General features: G+C 38.2%; 2 protein-coding genes across 6 annotated transcripts in view; one reads left to right on the top strand and one right to left on the bottom strand.

Annotated features, from left to right (window-relative positions):
* The window catches only part of LOC127153965 (mast cell protease 8), a 52,667-nt gene extending 48,000 nt beyond the window's left edge, over nt 1–4,667 (top strand). Inside the window, exon 8 of the mRNA XM_051095286.1 lies at nt 4,371–4,667. Within this exon, the coding sequence (XP_050951243.1) occupies nt 4,371–4,652 (282 nt within the window). The 3' untranslated portion in view covers nt 4,653–4,667. The remainder of the gene's footprint in view (nt 1–4,370) is intronic.
* A 1,219-nt stretch (nt 4,668–5,886) lies between these two features.
* On the bottom strand, nt 5,887–10,376 carry cirbpb (cold inducible RNA binding protein b). 5 transcript variants are annotated; one of them, XR_007825384.1, is made up of 8 exons: nt 10,254–10,310; nt 9,501–9,610; nt 9,296–9,402; nt 9,052–9,169; nt 8,633–8,879; nt 8,469–8,527; nt 6,215–6,301; nt 5,887–6,100 (listed from the first exon to the last, which is right to left on the bottom strand). XR_007825384.1 is itself a non-coding variant. In XM_051095294.1 (7 exons), the coding sequence occupies exons 2-7, from the start codon at nt 9,598–9,600 to the stop codon at nt 8,130–8,132; spliced, it is 645 nt and encodes a 214-aa protein (XP_050951251.1). In that variant the 5' UTR covers nt 9,601–9,610; nt 10,254–10,376; the 3' UTR covers nt 7,912–8,129. The 5 variants fall into 5 exon arrangements, 2 of the variants coding, with proteins under 2 accessions (XP_050951251.1, XP_050951252.1); XR_007825385.1 differs by lacking the exon at nt 5,887–6,100 and having other exon boundaries at nt 8,469–8,535; nt 8,634–8,879; XM_051095294.1 differs by lacking the exons at nt 5,887–6,100; nt 6,215–6,301 and adding an exon at nt 7,912–8,143 and having other exon boundaries at nt 10,254–10,376.
* Between the last annotated feature and the right edge of the window lie 6,138 nt (nt 10,377–16,514).

Here is a 16,514-nt window from a genome sequence, read left to right as displayed (position 1 = left end):
CCGAGTCCAAATACGAGTCATCAATCCGTGAGTCCAAGTCGAGTCACAAGTCCAGAGAGTGGATTCTCGAGTCGGACTCGAGTCCAAAGAATAGTGACTCGAGTCGGACTCGAGTCCGAGTCCAGGACTCGAGTACTCCATCACTGATAGAATGGCATCGATTTTACCATAACAATTCCAGCCAGAGTCTGACGATGAAACGGCTGAAGTGGCTGATCGACAAGTTAGCACGGGCTACCGTCGAAAGTGCTGGCAATTTGCTTATGTGAGCAAACCGGGCACACCTTATGCTGTAAACTTCAACATTGCATAATGCATTAAGGCGGCTTGACCACCAGGGGCACTGCTGCGCTGGCACGCTGGGTTCAGTCATGCCCTTCAGAGCACAGCAGCAAAAGTTCATTTGAACTCATTTGAACGCCTTAGCGCTCCACTGCGATTTTTGCGCTTTTTTCGCAGGAAAACAAGCCGTCCTCACGCGGCAGAAGCAACTGAAACGAATGGGTTTCATAACTTTTTGCTTTCCGCATTCGGTGTGAAAGCCGCTTCGTGCGCCATCTTCTATCATTACTTCAACTAATGAGACAGACAGACAGTCAAGCTGCATCAATCACATCCACAGCTGAACTACAGAACTACAGAAGCATGAGTTAGCCGGTGAGCAAGACATGTGTGGCTTACGGTTACACAACATTAACATACACAACTTTTGAAAGTTTGAACGAAGTCTAGAAAATACAGTTTGAGTTAGATTCTCATCTTTTGGAAGTGGTTAACAATGGGACTGTCCTCTATTAGTGTGCAAAATTATACAACTTTCCATAACTTTTTGCCAGCGTAGTCTGAAGATGGTTCTATGGGCTGCCATAGACTTCTCAAATGATATAATCCACAGAGAGTTTCTGGGGGTCCGCTTGTTTGTGGAGGTGTCGCACAGGGAATTGTGTCATTTTCCAAAAAAAAGGCAAATGCAGACTACCTCTTAGGGTACACTCATATTTCCCAGTACCTTCCATGGATCCGTCACACCATGATGTCATTTGAAGTCCCAAAAATGTCAGATCGAGTCTCAAGACCAAGAACATTAGCTCCAACCCCCAGACGTTGGACCCCAAAACATAAACAGCAAGTCTTGTCTGGTACCGAAAATCAGTTTAATTTTTACTGCAGTTAGTCTAGAACCTAAAACTAAATTACATCTTCTATCAGCCAAAAAACTGACAGAGGAAGCCAATGAATAAAAGAAAGCAGGAAACAAAGTAAAGATAAAAAAAATGAACAGACTTTATTGAATAATATTACTTGCATGTTTCAATGCTCTGACTTATGCTCAGAATATGCTGCCATTTCATAGAACTAATCTCTTTCCTTTTATGTTTCTTCATCCATGATGGCATCATTGGTGGTAAAGTCTCCGTTCCACACAGTCGACCTTACATGGTCTACATTCGTGACAAAGTGTCAAAAGTAGCATGTGGTGGTTTTTTGGTAAGAAAGGATTATGTGATGACAGCCGCCCAATGTAAACAAAGGTGTCGCAGAACGAAACGCCCATTGCCATAACTGACTGACAGCCCTGGATACTTGTTAATACATAGAATGCAGTGTTGTAGTCGAGTCACCAACTGTCGAGTCCGAGTCGAGTCTCGAGTCCCAGTGTTCGAGTCCGAGTCCAAGTCCGAGTCACCAAAGAAGAGTCCGAGTCGAGTCCAAGTCGAGTCACCATTACCAGAGTTCGAGTCCGAGTCGAGTCTCAAGTCCCCAGTGTTCGAGTCCGAGTCGAGTCTCGAGTCCCGTATTCGAGTCTGAGAGTGCCTACATGTCTCCACTCTGGGACCTTCAAAAAAACTGATAAAATGTATTAAAGAGGTTGACTATCGCAACAGACAAATATCGCAAAAATCTGATCTGGCACAGTGACTAGTAACGTTAAGTTATCAACAGACAAAAAAATGCTGTAATCTGAACCAGACATACATTAACCCTAGCTTCTTCTGTTTGTTATCATATATGCATTAGTCAATAATATTTTTTTTGAAAAAAGCTAACGTTAGGCAATGGAAAGCTTTTTACTTACTTTTCTGGGTGCATCCGTGACAGGTGTCTGTTAAAGTTTGAGGTTGTCCCAGTCTTTTCCTCAATTGTGCGATTACACACACAACATTTAGCGCTGCTCTTTCCAGCATTAGAAGCAAAATTTGCGTAGGCGAACTTCACGATCCGGGGCACGTCTTTCTGCATTTTACAAATGTGAACATTTAGCCCGTGAATCATGCATCATGCATTGCACGAGCGTAAAAGTGAGTGACGTCAGTGAGTGTGTTGTCAAGCAAAGAGAGCGAGAGGTAGCAGTGTCTGTGAAGGGAGATCGCGGCCGGTCTTGGGCACGAAACAGGAAAAGTGTAACACCTTATATAATTTTTTTATAACATATTTAGTCAAAAACAAAGTGATGAATGCTCAAGTCCGATTGTATATATCCTCGAGTCCGAGTCCAAGTACGAGTCATCAATCCGTGAGTCCAAGTCGAGTCACAAGTCCAGAGAGTGGATTCTCGAGTCGGACTCGAGTCCAAAGAATAGTGACTCGAGTCGGACTCGAGTCCGAGTCCAGGACTCGAGTACTCCATCACTGATAGAATGGCATCGATTTTACCATAACAATTCCAGCCAGAGTCTGACGATGAAACGGCTGAAGTGGCTGATCGACAAGTTAGCACGGGCTACCGTCGAAAGTGCTGGCAATTTGCTTATGTGAGCAAACCGGGCACACCTCTATGCTGTAAACTTCAACATTGCATAATGCATTAAGGCGGCTTTCACACCAAACGCGGAAAGTGCTGCGCTGGCCGCTGGGTTCAGTGCGGCCCTTCAGAGCACAGCAGCAAAAGTTCATTTGAACTCATTTGAACTCATTTGAACGCCTTGCGCGCTCCACTGCGCGTGCGCTTTGGTTAAGGCAGGAAAACAAGCCGTCCTCACGCGGCAGAAGCAACTGAAACGAATGGGTTTCATAACACAGCGCTTTCCGCATTCGGTGTGAAAGCCGCTTCGTGCGCCATCTTCTATCATTACTTCAACTAATGAGACAGACAGACAGTCAAGCTGCATCAATCACAAATTGTCAGACTACAGTGGGTCCACAGCTGAACTACAGAACTACAGAAGCATGAGTTAGCCGGTGAGCAAGACATGTGCAGGGTTGTTACACAACATAACATACACAACTACGTATTTTGAACGACCTCTAGAAAATACAGTCTTTGTAGATTCATCATCTTTTGGAAGTGAATATAAAACAATTTTACTCACAGCGTAGGATACAGCGTCTTCTGTATAATGTACGTGTAAATTTCCATGTGAGGTAAACCACGTGGAAATTTTACTGTTTGTGGGCGTTCGCGACGTAGAACGTGGGCGGACATTATGCAAATGTGTTACTTCGTGACGTATGGGCGTAACAAAAAAAAGATTTGAATTCCTGACGACTCGTTCAGGCAAATGTGAGCTGACTCTTTTTTTTTTTTTTTTTTTTTTTTAGATAGACACTGTCGGCTTCACAACTTTGCAGATAGTTTATGTTCACATACAGCTACATGACACTACATGAAAGATCATATTTGAAAAGGCATAATAGGAGCACTTTAAAATATGATTCAGCTACAAAGCAGCTATACAGAAAATAATAGTGTCATTATTCTGCTTAATTCATTTTAAAAGATACAAACAATAGGCAAATGAACGAGTGACATTTATTCTAATCACTCGTTTATTTGTCTATTGTTTGTGTCTTTTCATATATTTATTCTAATCACTTGTTTGTTATCTGTGTCTTGTCACTTGTGATCCTGTCTGTGCACTGGAAGCTTCTGTCACCAAGACAAATTCTTTGTGTGTGTAAGCACACTTGGCAATAAAGCTCTTTCTGATTCTGATTCAAGTTTTGTTCTTATCAATTGTTATCAGTGCAGTCACATTAATAATATTACTGAACATTAAGTGTCTTTTATATTGGTAACTTAACATTCAGAGTTTCACATCATTTTGTTGTAAATCTTGCAATTTTCTTTCCTTTTTTGTTTGTCATTTGTAGTCATCTTATGGTTTATTTGGGGGTCGATGACACCAATCTTTTATCTGACGGTGTAGAAGTAGATCCCATTCCACATCCAGAATTAAATATGAAAACAACAGGTCATGACATCATGCTTCTAAAGGTAATAAATAAAACTTAATTTCAATGCCATCACACTTTGAAAAACAGCCTTTCATGATAGGAAATGCATTACCTTTAAAATTAAGGAACAAAAAACAAACATTTAAAGAAAAGTGTTAACAATTCAAGCAAGAACATTGCATCTTCTCTTTTAGCTCAAAACCCCAGCCACTTTAAACAAAACTGTGAGTACTATCACTTTACCAAAAACTGAGAGTGAAGACATCTTAAAGGACTGCATGGTCATGGGTTGGGGCTGGAAGAAATACCATGACGAGTCTCCATCAAATGTTCTTAAAGAAGCAAATGTGACTCTGATAGACTTTGAAAACTGTGGCACGGCTGATACTCTGTGCAGTGAGGGATCAACTGGACCAGCACAGGTATTTAAAGTTATACCACTCACTAATTATCCACGGCGTATCAGTGCATTTTGATCTACTAATAATCAAATTTATACTATTCACAGGGATACGCTGGGGGTCCACTTGTTTGTGGAGGTGTTGCACAGGGAATTATGTCATTATACAAAAAGAAGAGCAATGGAGACCACATTACAATGTATACTGGTATTTCCCACTACCTTCCATGGATTCGTCAGAACATGTCACCTGAAGCACCAGAAATACTAGATCCAACTCCAGACGCTGTACACCAAAACCCAAACCCAACAGTAATGTTTTGTTTGGAACCCAAAATCTGACAAGTCTCATCTAGAACCAAAAATTTGTATTTTAATGCATTGTCTACTACCCAAGTCTTCATTCAGACAAAAGGTTCATTAATGAAGCCATGGAAGAGCAGAAACCAGGATACAATGTAAAGACAAAGAATTTAAAGTTCATTGATCAATCTTTGTTGCTTATGTTTCAATGCTCACTTTGTTATACCACAAGGAAAGCAATGGAAAATTACTGCTTCACAACATGATCGCATTACATTAAAAACCTTGAAATTAAGACATGGTCTTTTTTCTTTATTGTGAAGCCAGATATCCCTTAAAACCACACAATCACAAAATCAAACCGCAATGGAAAAATAAAATGACTGATTAATGAACAGATCAGTGAAGCTATTGTATAAATGATTTAAAGTTATGATTAAATTAAATACAATTCTTACCCCTGGTTTCACAGACAAGGCTTAAGCCTAGTCCTAGACTAAAATGCAAGTCTGAACTGTTTTTGCACTGACTGATTTTAAAATATATTGGTGCCTTTGTTTTGTCTCAAGATCTCAATCATGTTTATTAAACTACTTAACATCCTAATTGAACAACATCTAATTCTGGCTCAGTCTAAGCCTTGTCTGTAAAACCAGGCCTTAAAATGATAAAAGGATATTTAAAGTAAAGCAAATACATGGTTGCTCTTTTGAAGGATCAAAGAACCTACAAAGAATCCTTCAAAAGGCAAGCTGGATAGACTTTAGTTGTTTGGTGTAATTTAAGTTTGAATATGTTTTAGAACTCCTAATCCAAAATCTGTGGCAGTAAATATTTAAGTTTTTAAAATAAAGGCCAACTCTTGTTGCCCAAGCCTAACAAGCATTTCATTTTCGGAGGCCTTTGTGTATTAGCTGGCCACCACTGCCACCTTGTGGTAAAGGTGTACTATGACACTTCACAAAATCTGAAAACTACGCCAAAACAATGCAAAGAACTGAACAAAATAGATGTAAACAGACTTTATTGAATTGATGTCATTCTCACGACACTTCAAAGTGAACGACTTTCTACAGAAACACTACTTCCAGCAAAATATAGCAATCAGATGTCAATTTAGGTGCAAGATTGATCGTTCATCTTTTGCAAGTGTTTTGACACTTTCTCTGCTTTCGTTTGGGAGAGATTGGTTCATCTGCACAGCAGGGAATTCCATGAGCTCTGTAAAAAGGCAAAGCCATAAGAACTTAGCAGAAAGAAAAACATTAAGGGGAAAGAAAACGCGTGCGTCTTTAACAATCATTGAAGAAATAAAAATCATCAACCAATACATACCTCTCTTTACCATGAAAAAGGAGTCATTTCATCAAAGGTCAACTTGCTTCTTTAGTTTTCAAATGTCACACATCCAAGTGAGTCAGTCTGAAAAATAAAAAGGTACTTTACTATACAGAAAGACGCATTTATAATACAAATCATGCATTTATAAGATCTTACAAAATTAGACTCTACATAAACACGTCTAGACTAAACAAGTGCGAGAACTAGCACAAAACTGAGAATGTTTAAAAACAAAGGGCCAAACTTTTGTTTGTTTGTTTTAAAAGTCTCCATAGTGAATCACTCAAGACGGTGAGGTGACGAAGATGGCGACTTGTCTTTAAAAATTTCAAATCTTTCGACATGAGTGACCAAAAACAAATCTTTAAAGTGGGTGAAGATCAGAACAGGTACTTAATCTCATTTCAAAGGCCACATGAGGTACTTTCCACCAAACACGAGCGCACTATAAAAAAAAAAAAAAAAAGTTGTCATGCAGCTTTTTAAAAGGGGGAAAACAGGAAGTGTTTCTTTTTTAGGTTGTGGAACAGGATTGAACAGATTCTGGAGATGTAATAATCACTGGTCGAAGCGACATTCGAAGAAAACATGGACAATGAGAACTGTTGTAGGATGCGTACAGGAGAGCAAAAGGTTTTACCTCACATTACAGGCCTATCTCCACAAATGACCTAGTCAAGAGCAGCTTTCATCTCAGGATTCTTGAGTCGGAAGGCACAACACTTCATTCTCCAAGGACATTGTCGATTTCCGTAATTGCTAGCAGGGAACTCTTGGATCCAATGAAGCATTATACAGAGCCATTGCTTGCTTTACCATAACAGCAACGTTTCATCTTTAGGCTTGTTTGCTTAACTAGTTCTAAGTCTTATTAGCCTAATGAAGCATATTTAAGATCCCAGATGCTAAATCCCCAGCTAGCCACTCCAAAACATTCATCTGGCTTGCATTGAGCTTTTTAAAATCGAAGGCAAAAGAAAGAGCATTTTCCAACCATTCTTTTTTAATGGGCTTCATGAAGCCAGATTAATACAAAAAGAAAAAAAGGATTCTGAGGCGTTGATATACAGAACAGAGCACATTTCTTTCCAAGGAGGAACAAAATCTTGACATTTAAGAGGATAAGTTCAGTCCACAGAGCATACTTTTAAAAAATAAATTTAGACTGCGCAAAGAGTAAAGTACCTTGGGTCGTCAGTCCTAACTTGAGGTGGAACGACCCATTTAAGCGGTTTACTCTTTGGATAATGGATATTTACAAATCTTTAGCAACATCAAGGAGGTTTGCTGGAGACAACTCCAATGCCTGCCTTGCTTCACTAAAGGAATGCATCACAAAATAGAGGAGGCAAGGAGCAATAAAGAACACATCACAGCTTATCAAGCTTCTATTGGAGGATCAGATTAGAATATTTTCAGGTGGCGTTTTAAAATGGTTTAAATGCAAAAGCCCCCCTAAGCACTTTCAGTGAGCCGATCTTAAGAAATTGGTCCAAAGAACTTTGAGGAAATTGGTTGTAGAAGCTATCAGGCTGTGTTGGACAGGTCAATTTTCACGCATGGTTTTAGAGACAGTTTCTTAAACACACACTAAAAAGAACAACAAAGGACAATGTCAAACCTCTGAGAGCATCTATAACACAATCGCAAGGTAAAAATGGCAGATACAGGCAGCCTCACAAGGCTTGAAACTCTTTACAGTAAGTGAATGCTCATGGATATTAGGCCGCTCCTCAATGAGAGGAACATCCTGCGGATACTTGACACGTAAAAAAGGAGTCTGTCTTTAATAGAACATTGGAACCAGAACACAAATCGTAAAGAAAAAGTAAAAATAAAAAAAGTCTTCGAAGAGCGCATCTTTTTAAATACAGCCAGCGGAGGGATGATCTTGCAATCAGGATTTTTTTTACTCGTGTGAAGCTGAGGACAAGAAGTAGGCAGAAGTGTAAAGGCACTGGAGCATTGTGAACATCCTTTCCAAACAGTGAACTGACACCAAGACATGATTCTTTTCGAACAAGCTCTTATTGACTATTCTGATCAAGTGCACAAAACCGACTTTAGTCGCTAGCACTGTAAAATGACTTTCTGGATTGTGGTCAGCAATTCCAAGATACAGGCAACCAAGTTGACTGAACTCAAAAGTTCAAAAATGGCAGTTGTGTCTATATATAACTCTAGTGGGCTGAGATCTACTGGTGCAGTTGTCTAATAAAATGAGTAATTCTGAACAATCAATACATACCGTAGCTATCATAGTTGTCTCTGTAGGATCCACCAGAACGGTCATATCCACCCTGGTTCCTAAAACCAAAAGTAATATTTGCCATATTTCCAAGTGTTCGCTGTAACAATGAGCATAAAATTGTTCCTTATGCGCAAAAACTCTATTCGTAAAAAATCCCTCACCTGTTATCCCTGTATCCACCGCCGCCGCCGCCGGAGTATCCACCACTCCTGTTGGAGTATCCGCCGCTACCACCGTAGGATCGGTCACCTCCGCCATAGCTTCTCTCTCCACCACCATATCCTCTATCCCCACCACCATAGCCTCTATCACCACCACCGTAGGACCGTTCACCTCCGCCATAGCTCCTATCGCCGCCAAAACTTCTGTCACCACCGTAGCTTCTGTCTCCACCATATCCTCCACCACCTGTTTCACAAAAAAAACTTAATTAGCACATACATCAAGTGAAATACCACTGCAAAAAGTTCTAGATAAATGAATTCAGGTGGGCCACCAGTTTTGTCATGATGATTACATGACTACTTGAAATGCAAATGCAGCTATCTGTGCAATCGCATTCAAGACTAAGAGCACCAACCTCTACCTCTGCCACCCCTGAAGAACCCCCTGCCGCCTCCAGAACCTCCTCTGAAGCCACCGGACCGTCTACCAGATTTGCCGGCTTCATCCACACGAATCATGCGGCCATCAACAGACTGCAAAAAAAAAAACAAGTTCATTTTTGATTGATGAGCAGAGTACTACTACAAAGGTCAGATTTTCATGTCTAAAAATAAACTTTGTTTATAATTTCCCCAGTCCTTAAAGGGGTCCAATCTCACCTTTCCATTCATTGCAGCCATGGCATCCTTTGCATCCTCTGGATTTTCAAATGTAACAAAGCCGAAGCCTCTGGAACGATCAGTCTCACGGTCCCTTATTACATCGACTAAAACAAAAAAAAAAAAAAAAGAATGCATAAAGATTAACTAAGCTACTCAAATTTAAACAAATGCCACTTAAAAGCAGTTTAAAATTAACACAAACCTTTTGCAATTGTTCCATACTTGGAGAAAGCTTCCTCCAAGGACTGCTCTGTGGTATCGTAGCTCAGACCACCAATGAAGAGCTTTCCCTCGTCAGACATGTTGAATCACCTACAGGAAATAAAAGAAAAAAGTTTCACAATTACGCAAGAAAAACACCGTTTAGCACTAATAACATAGAAGCAGACAAAAAAAAAAAAAATACAAAATACAAAATGTTTCGCGCGGTTTGCACGCATCGTGTTCTAAAAGTGCGCCACAAGGAAGCGCCATTTTCTGCCCATCCTCTTCCTCACAGCGTGCTGCAGCCATTTTGCCACAAAGACTTGCTTTATCTGATTAAACTCTTTTGAAGCCTATGCGTTCAAATTTTTATCGGTCTTAATTTTTTTAACGCTCGCATGAAGTAACTATTCATTATTAAATGCGACAGTTTTGAGAAAAGTAGGTCAGTGGAACTAGGTCAAGACAAGCTGTTGTGCTTTACAAGAGGAACAAAGAAACCTAGTAAAATCCGACTGAACTCAAACTGTTTATATACTACATTTATAGAGCGTCGAGTAAAACGGCTGTTACAACTCAAAAAGCCTACCATATTTTTTTCTTTAAAAAACAAATTACAATAGTGCATTAAATACTGTCTAAATGCGACTAATCAACCAGCTTCACAAAATATGCATCAATATAACGCAACATCAGAATCAAACGTTTCATTTTGCACCAAAACCAATCGAAGAAAAGCTAGATTTCTTACCTCAGGTTTTCTCTAACACACAGAATAGGTGCAGTACACGACGCCGACTGCGGCAGAATAAGAGCGTATTGATAAAATGGCGCCAGTTTAAAGGCTCCACGTGACTGCAGATCACAGAGGGCGTGTTCACATCGCGTAGCGTCACAGGTTTTTTACATGAATAAACAATACCTTTGTCACTGTGAATGCTAATTATGCTCTTACACTGAATTCTGATTTTATCTTGCATTGAGTTCCTTTCCGTAAAGGTCTTAAATGCATCCAAAGTTACCATTTCATAACCAAAAATGTGTACAGAATGTGTTTTTAATATTTGGGTTAAACTGAATAAGGTACAGTGATATCTTCAAAACAAATAAATACTGTTTATTGCATGTTCACGGTAGTTTGTACTATAGTATCGGTTACATACTCAGTTAATCATTGTATGATAAAAAGCGGTGAAATTTACAGCCAAACCAAACAAATAGAAGTAACACTGATTATATTAACATGAGCTTGGAGAACAAGATCAGTGAACTCATTTGCTGTTGAAATCGTCGTTTTCATCATCTCAAACGTTTGCAAGAAACACAAATAAATCTGATCTTTTTAGGCTACTTTTTCATGCTGAAATCATTGCAGACAATTATAAATTATGTTTCTTTTTGAGGATACAATATATGTGATTATATCTGATTATATTTGTAGCCTATAGGTTTATAATAAACTGATTTCTTACCTCTTTTGAATCTGTTTTTTAAAATAATGTGTACATTTTAGGATCATGTTCAGATTCGCTAAAAAGTGTCTTGACTCTCTGCTTCACTGTTTATGGATTCCTGCTAAACCGATTAACAAAAGTAAAATGAATTTGAAACGTGTAAAAGGTAGATAGTTGTTTCTGGATAAAAAAAAAAAATTAAATAACACATTTGAAAGGTAAAAAACAAAGATTTACGAGTTTCTATACCATGATAGCACACATACATCATGGAGACGTCTATTTGACATCTGCATTTACATCTGGAAGACTTTTATTTTTATTATTTTTATTTTTATTTTTTTTGCTCATCTGCAATGAGTCTATAGGACGTTTCATATTAGATGCTTTTAAGATGTTTATGACATATAATGTATTTAAAACTGACATCTTACAGACATCTGTCAGATGTTTGTACACAGCAGATGCTTTCCAGATCAAGTGTTTTTAACAGACATCTTGCAGACGTAAGTGTGCTATCTGGGTGTTGAGAAGTTTTTTGAGAAATTGTTGGTCTAATTCTGATCTTTGCTTTAATAGTTAAATCCAATTCCAGAAATATGATTAGTAGGCTATCTAATACTGCTTTTTAATTAGCATTAAATGCAGTTTTTCCAGTCAAAATCAGCCAAGATTCTACAAATAAGATACTGCCCTTGTGTTACTCTTTAATGGCTTATCAGTGAATATCATTGTGCTTCACTACATTACCACAACAGTGCTATCGCCCATCTATTACGCTCCTCTTTAGCATACTAAAACAATGTAGCAGACTGAGGACCCCTGCAGGGCAGCGATGACCCCACCCAGTAACAGTTGGGTGCAGATTGGCAAGATGATTGTGAAGAATTGCTACTCATGGTTCTCTCTGTAGGACAGTCGGGTTGCTCTAGATGTGCTAATGTGCGTCAATCAGTTGCATCAGGATGTGATGGCTCAAGAATAGTCAAAAGGCTTTCTTTTTTAGCACCTTCTATTGAAAAGCAAACAGTGGAGGGCGACAGTAAAATAAAACACACTCCTGTTGGTTATATCAGGGTTTGCATGGTCATGGAAAATGTGCAAATCAGTATTTGTGGTACAGATGCACCTTATCCGCTCATGCAGAAAGCTAAAAATAGCATCTCTCAGAATTGTGCAGTGACCTGGATAAAGATGCTCCTGCATCTACGAGGCAAGAGAAAGCAAGCTAGAGCAAGGGTGAACCAGCAGGGTTATAAATATCGTAGCCTCGGGACCTTGAGAACTGTCCTCCGCTTCAAACGCCCACACACGCGCTTCCTGCACCTCACCACAACTTTCCATTTCTCGAACAAACCCTCCCACTTCACTCAGCACGGTCAGTGTATGATACGGTATGTTTACGTATCTGAAAACAATACTAAAATTCTTAAAATTCTTCAATTACTAGAATCGCAAGGAACACCTCAGGCTTTGTGTTACAATGCCGATAAAAGGGCTGCCATTGTAGATATCAGAAATGATATCAGAAATCCATTGTTTTAATTGCAATTAGCTATTTGACCAGAGGAGGGCAGTAGTTGCATACATCTCAGAATATATCTGACGTCTTATGCCTGTTAAGCAAATATGATCAGCATGTTGACTGTCTATATAAATTGAACAGTTTTTTTACTTTCATTTTTAATTTGTGTGTGCACATACATTATTACACACAGATATATATATATATATAATATTTATGTAATAAAAATATAGTTTTTATTTCAATTGTTTATATTTAGTATATTATGTATTTAATATATTTACATTTATTTATTTATTTATTATAAATAAATATCTAAATAAATACAAATAATGTTTAACTCAAATATAAATACAAAAATATATTTATATATAGGCTGTATATATTAACAATATAGACACACATACATTATCACACACAAATATTCTACACAAATTGTTTATAACGTTTTTGTATTGTATTATGCATTTAGTCTAAAATTATAAATATATATATATAACAATTTTATATTAATATTTATTAAATATATTTAATTATATTTATTATAATTATATTATATATTAAAATGATTAATAGTAATGTTATATGAAATACATTATATATTAATAAATGTATAAAACTGTATATATATATGTGTGTGTGTGTGTATATATATATATATATATATATATATATATATATAAATGTATACATATAAAATATATTTATAAAAATATAAAATACTTATATATCATATATCAAAACATTTATACAGTACTTACGTTTTTATTTATTTTTAAATAAATATAGAAATAAATAAATTTAACGTTTAAATAAAATATATATTTATATATAAACTATATACACATACATGCATACATCATAAAGACTGTCTATATATATGGAGCAGAAAATGCAATTATATTTACTTTCATTTTCACACACACACACACACACACACACACACACACACACACATTACAAATACAAATTATACACATATTTATTATACATGTATTTAGTCCAATATATATAACAACTTTTATACACAAATGATTATATATATATATATATATATATATATAATAAAGCGTGAGCTCTTAAATAGTATACACTAAATATTATTTTATTATACACAAATAATTTATATATATATATAGTGCGTTGGTAGGATTTTGGCTGACATTTGTGTAAGCTCGCATTTTGCAGCTTGTAAGGCGTGAGTTCTTGTTTTGTTTACAAGCTCAGTGTGGGGGTGGACGGCCGGTGGTTACAGCCTTTGTTGGTTGCACAGTAAGAGACTATGCGGTGCTAGCATACAAACACAAGCATATATCTTCATTCACATTGAAAACTTGGGTTACATAACATTCTGAGAATGAAATTTATGAGCATATCTGATGTACTCAAGGCACTGACTCACATTTTACATCCCGAAAATCATTAAATCACTAGTGATTACCGCTATTGTGCCATTTCTTGGAAAACGCAAGGACATTGCAACTTTTACAGCATGTTCAGTGCACAGATTTATCAGTGTTGGTGGAGGATGACTCATGGCTGTGTTAGGTGAGGTTATATTTCAAACAGGACATTTTGATACTGTCAAGTTTATGCCCTGAACAACACCTGCAAAAGAAGGAGGGCATAATTCTCACACATTATTATTGGATGCGTATGACTCATGACAATGTGTGCTTGTGTATATATTCAGACACACCTATGACTCACTGCTTGATTTCAGTCCAGACTATATGTTCTATAAAAGACTTTAAAGTTTTCCCTTCTTGCTGTCAGCAGCATATGTTGTGTTTTGGATGCTGGTGTCCCTCTTAACCAGCCGTTTCTTGCTGCAACCATGCTATGCTAGTCTACCACTAACCAGCATATTGGTCTTTTTAGCATAGCTTAATTGTGTATTAAAATTATATATAAACCCAGTAAAGTCCAAAAATAATCCAGATACACAGTTACTACACTGCAACCCCATACCTACCATTGTAAAAGCTGACGGTATCACTTTAAAAAAGTGACCTGGTTTCCCACGATTACTTAATCGTGATGTAACCACTGTCTCTGTAATAAGCCGTTGTGTTGAAGCTTATACCAATCATATTCGCCCCAGCAAAATGTCCTTGATGGACAATGCCATGATAGGGCATATTTGTCCACCGATTACTCCCTTTGTGCAGGTGTAACACAGCAGTTGTGTGTCAGCCTCGCAGCCAAGCTCTAAATATTCTGCCATCCATGGAGAGGACAAGCTGTTCTGCATGAGCACAGGTTGTTGTGTCCCTCTCCAGCTGAACATCATGTCTACCCGATCCCCCTATCGGGCTACGAGAGACCCTCTAGCACCACTGAAGAAGAGCATGTGCAGGCCTGTTGTCATAGCAACTAGCCATACCTGCCTAACAGGGCCGTTCACACCAAGGACGGTAACTAGCTATCCACCTTTTTCTTCCTGTAAGAGTGGGTGCAGCCATTTGTACATTTTATGGGTCAGGCTTCTGGTCTCATCCGCGCCCAGCTATTTTTAGCTGTACAAAACAGCTAGTTATCTGTGTTATCTTAATTATGAGCACACTGGTTTACAGTTTACTGCACGTTATTATTCTTCTCGTTATTTTCCTATAGCGGCTAACGAACCGGAAATCTAACTCATAGGCTTAGCCTACTTCGGTGTTAAAGAATAAGGTGAATAAGGTGGATAACTATAAAGTTTTAATAATCTCTCTAATTCTAGGAGAATAGTAAAGTCCATATCAAATCTATTACAATAAAATATCATCGGAACTAAGATTTTTTACCTCACGAAGGATCAAAACATGGTCAGCCAATTAGAAGCGAGCATTAACGCTGTAAGCGATGCAGCCCGCGCTTTTAATAAACAAAACATTTTCGTCCGTTGGTGTGTGGGGGCTAATATAGTTATCGTTCTTGCTTGAACCGGTCGTAACGGAAATGAGGGACTTTAAATATGATATGTAGGACACAGACAAAACAATAACATATCGTTCTTTATATATACAATCTGAAAAGAAAAACAGATAATCAGATAATAACTAAAACCACAGGATATGAGCGTGGAAGGGAGTTGGCTTGTTGTTGTCGCTGAGGTGAGACCTGGGAAAGAGGCAGCTGGTGTCTTTCTGTATCCTGGGCCGTACACAAACATCGCTCGTTGCCGTGGGCGTGTACCGGCACTCGGTGATTGACGCACTTCCACTCCACCCGCCTTCCGCCGTCTCTAAAGGCTGTTAGGCGAATCTCACAGGTCTCCATTCATACAAGGTGAGCGAGCACACCGCTGCCTTGGCAACCAACAGACATGGCGCGTTGTCATCGTACATGAGGGAATGTTTATCATTATCCTCGTGACCCGACTGGAATTACAAACTTCCCAGGTCTTTATTTAAATCCAACCCACTTACAGAATATACAGTAAGTGTACGACGCCAGCAAATGTTGCGTAGAGGAATAACACGTGTATAATATATATATATATATATATATATATAAAAACTAAACAAATATGAAAGAACAGAGGAGGAGGATAAACATATCAATTCCCTTGTCAAACACAATTTGCTTCGAGCGAACTTAAGCATATGCACTGACAGACGCTGATGGAAACCAACTTTGCCCATCAGCTAGCGCGTTGCATATTATAATTTTGTTTGTGTTCATTGCCTTCCTGCAGGTTGTAGGACTAATTAGACTTTTACGAGCCAATTATACACTAGCTGATGCCAATGAAACATTCCTGTTTTCTTGTCTGCCCTCCTCTCTCTCAGCGCTCGGAGAGTTGCTGATCATCACGTTGATGGACGCAATATTAATCAAGTATTTACCGAAAGGCTTTCAAGATGTGTGCGCCGCGGAGAATGATAATATGATGAAAGCTGCTTTGATGTCAGGAGATGGTTGATAATTTACCTGGCAGTGGAGAGGGGGAAGAAAAAAAACAAAACAATAAATTCCTGACAGAGAGGAATTTTAAAGACCTATATTTCTCACCTATGATGAATTTCAGGAAACCTGTCAAGACCAT

The sequence above is a fragment of the Labeo rohita genome, chromosome 22 (genome assembly GCF_022985175.1).
Source record: "Labeo rohita strain BAU-BD-2019 chromosome 22, IGBB_LRoh.1.0, whole genome shotgun sequence".
In the NCBI taxonomy this organism is placed as follows: domain Eukaryota; kingdom Metazoa; phylum Chordata; class Actinopteri; order Cypriniformes; family Cyprinidae; genus Labeo; species Labeo rohita.
Note: the sequence above shows the minus strand (reverse complement) of the source record. Positions and strands in the feature narration are given on the sequence as shown.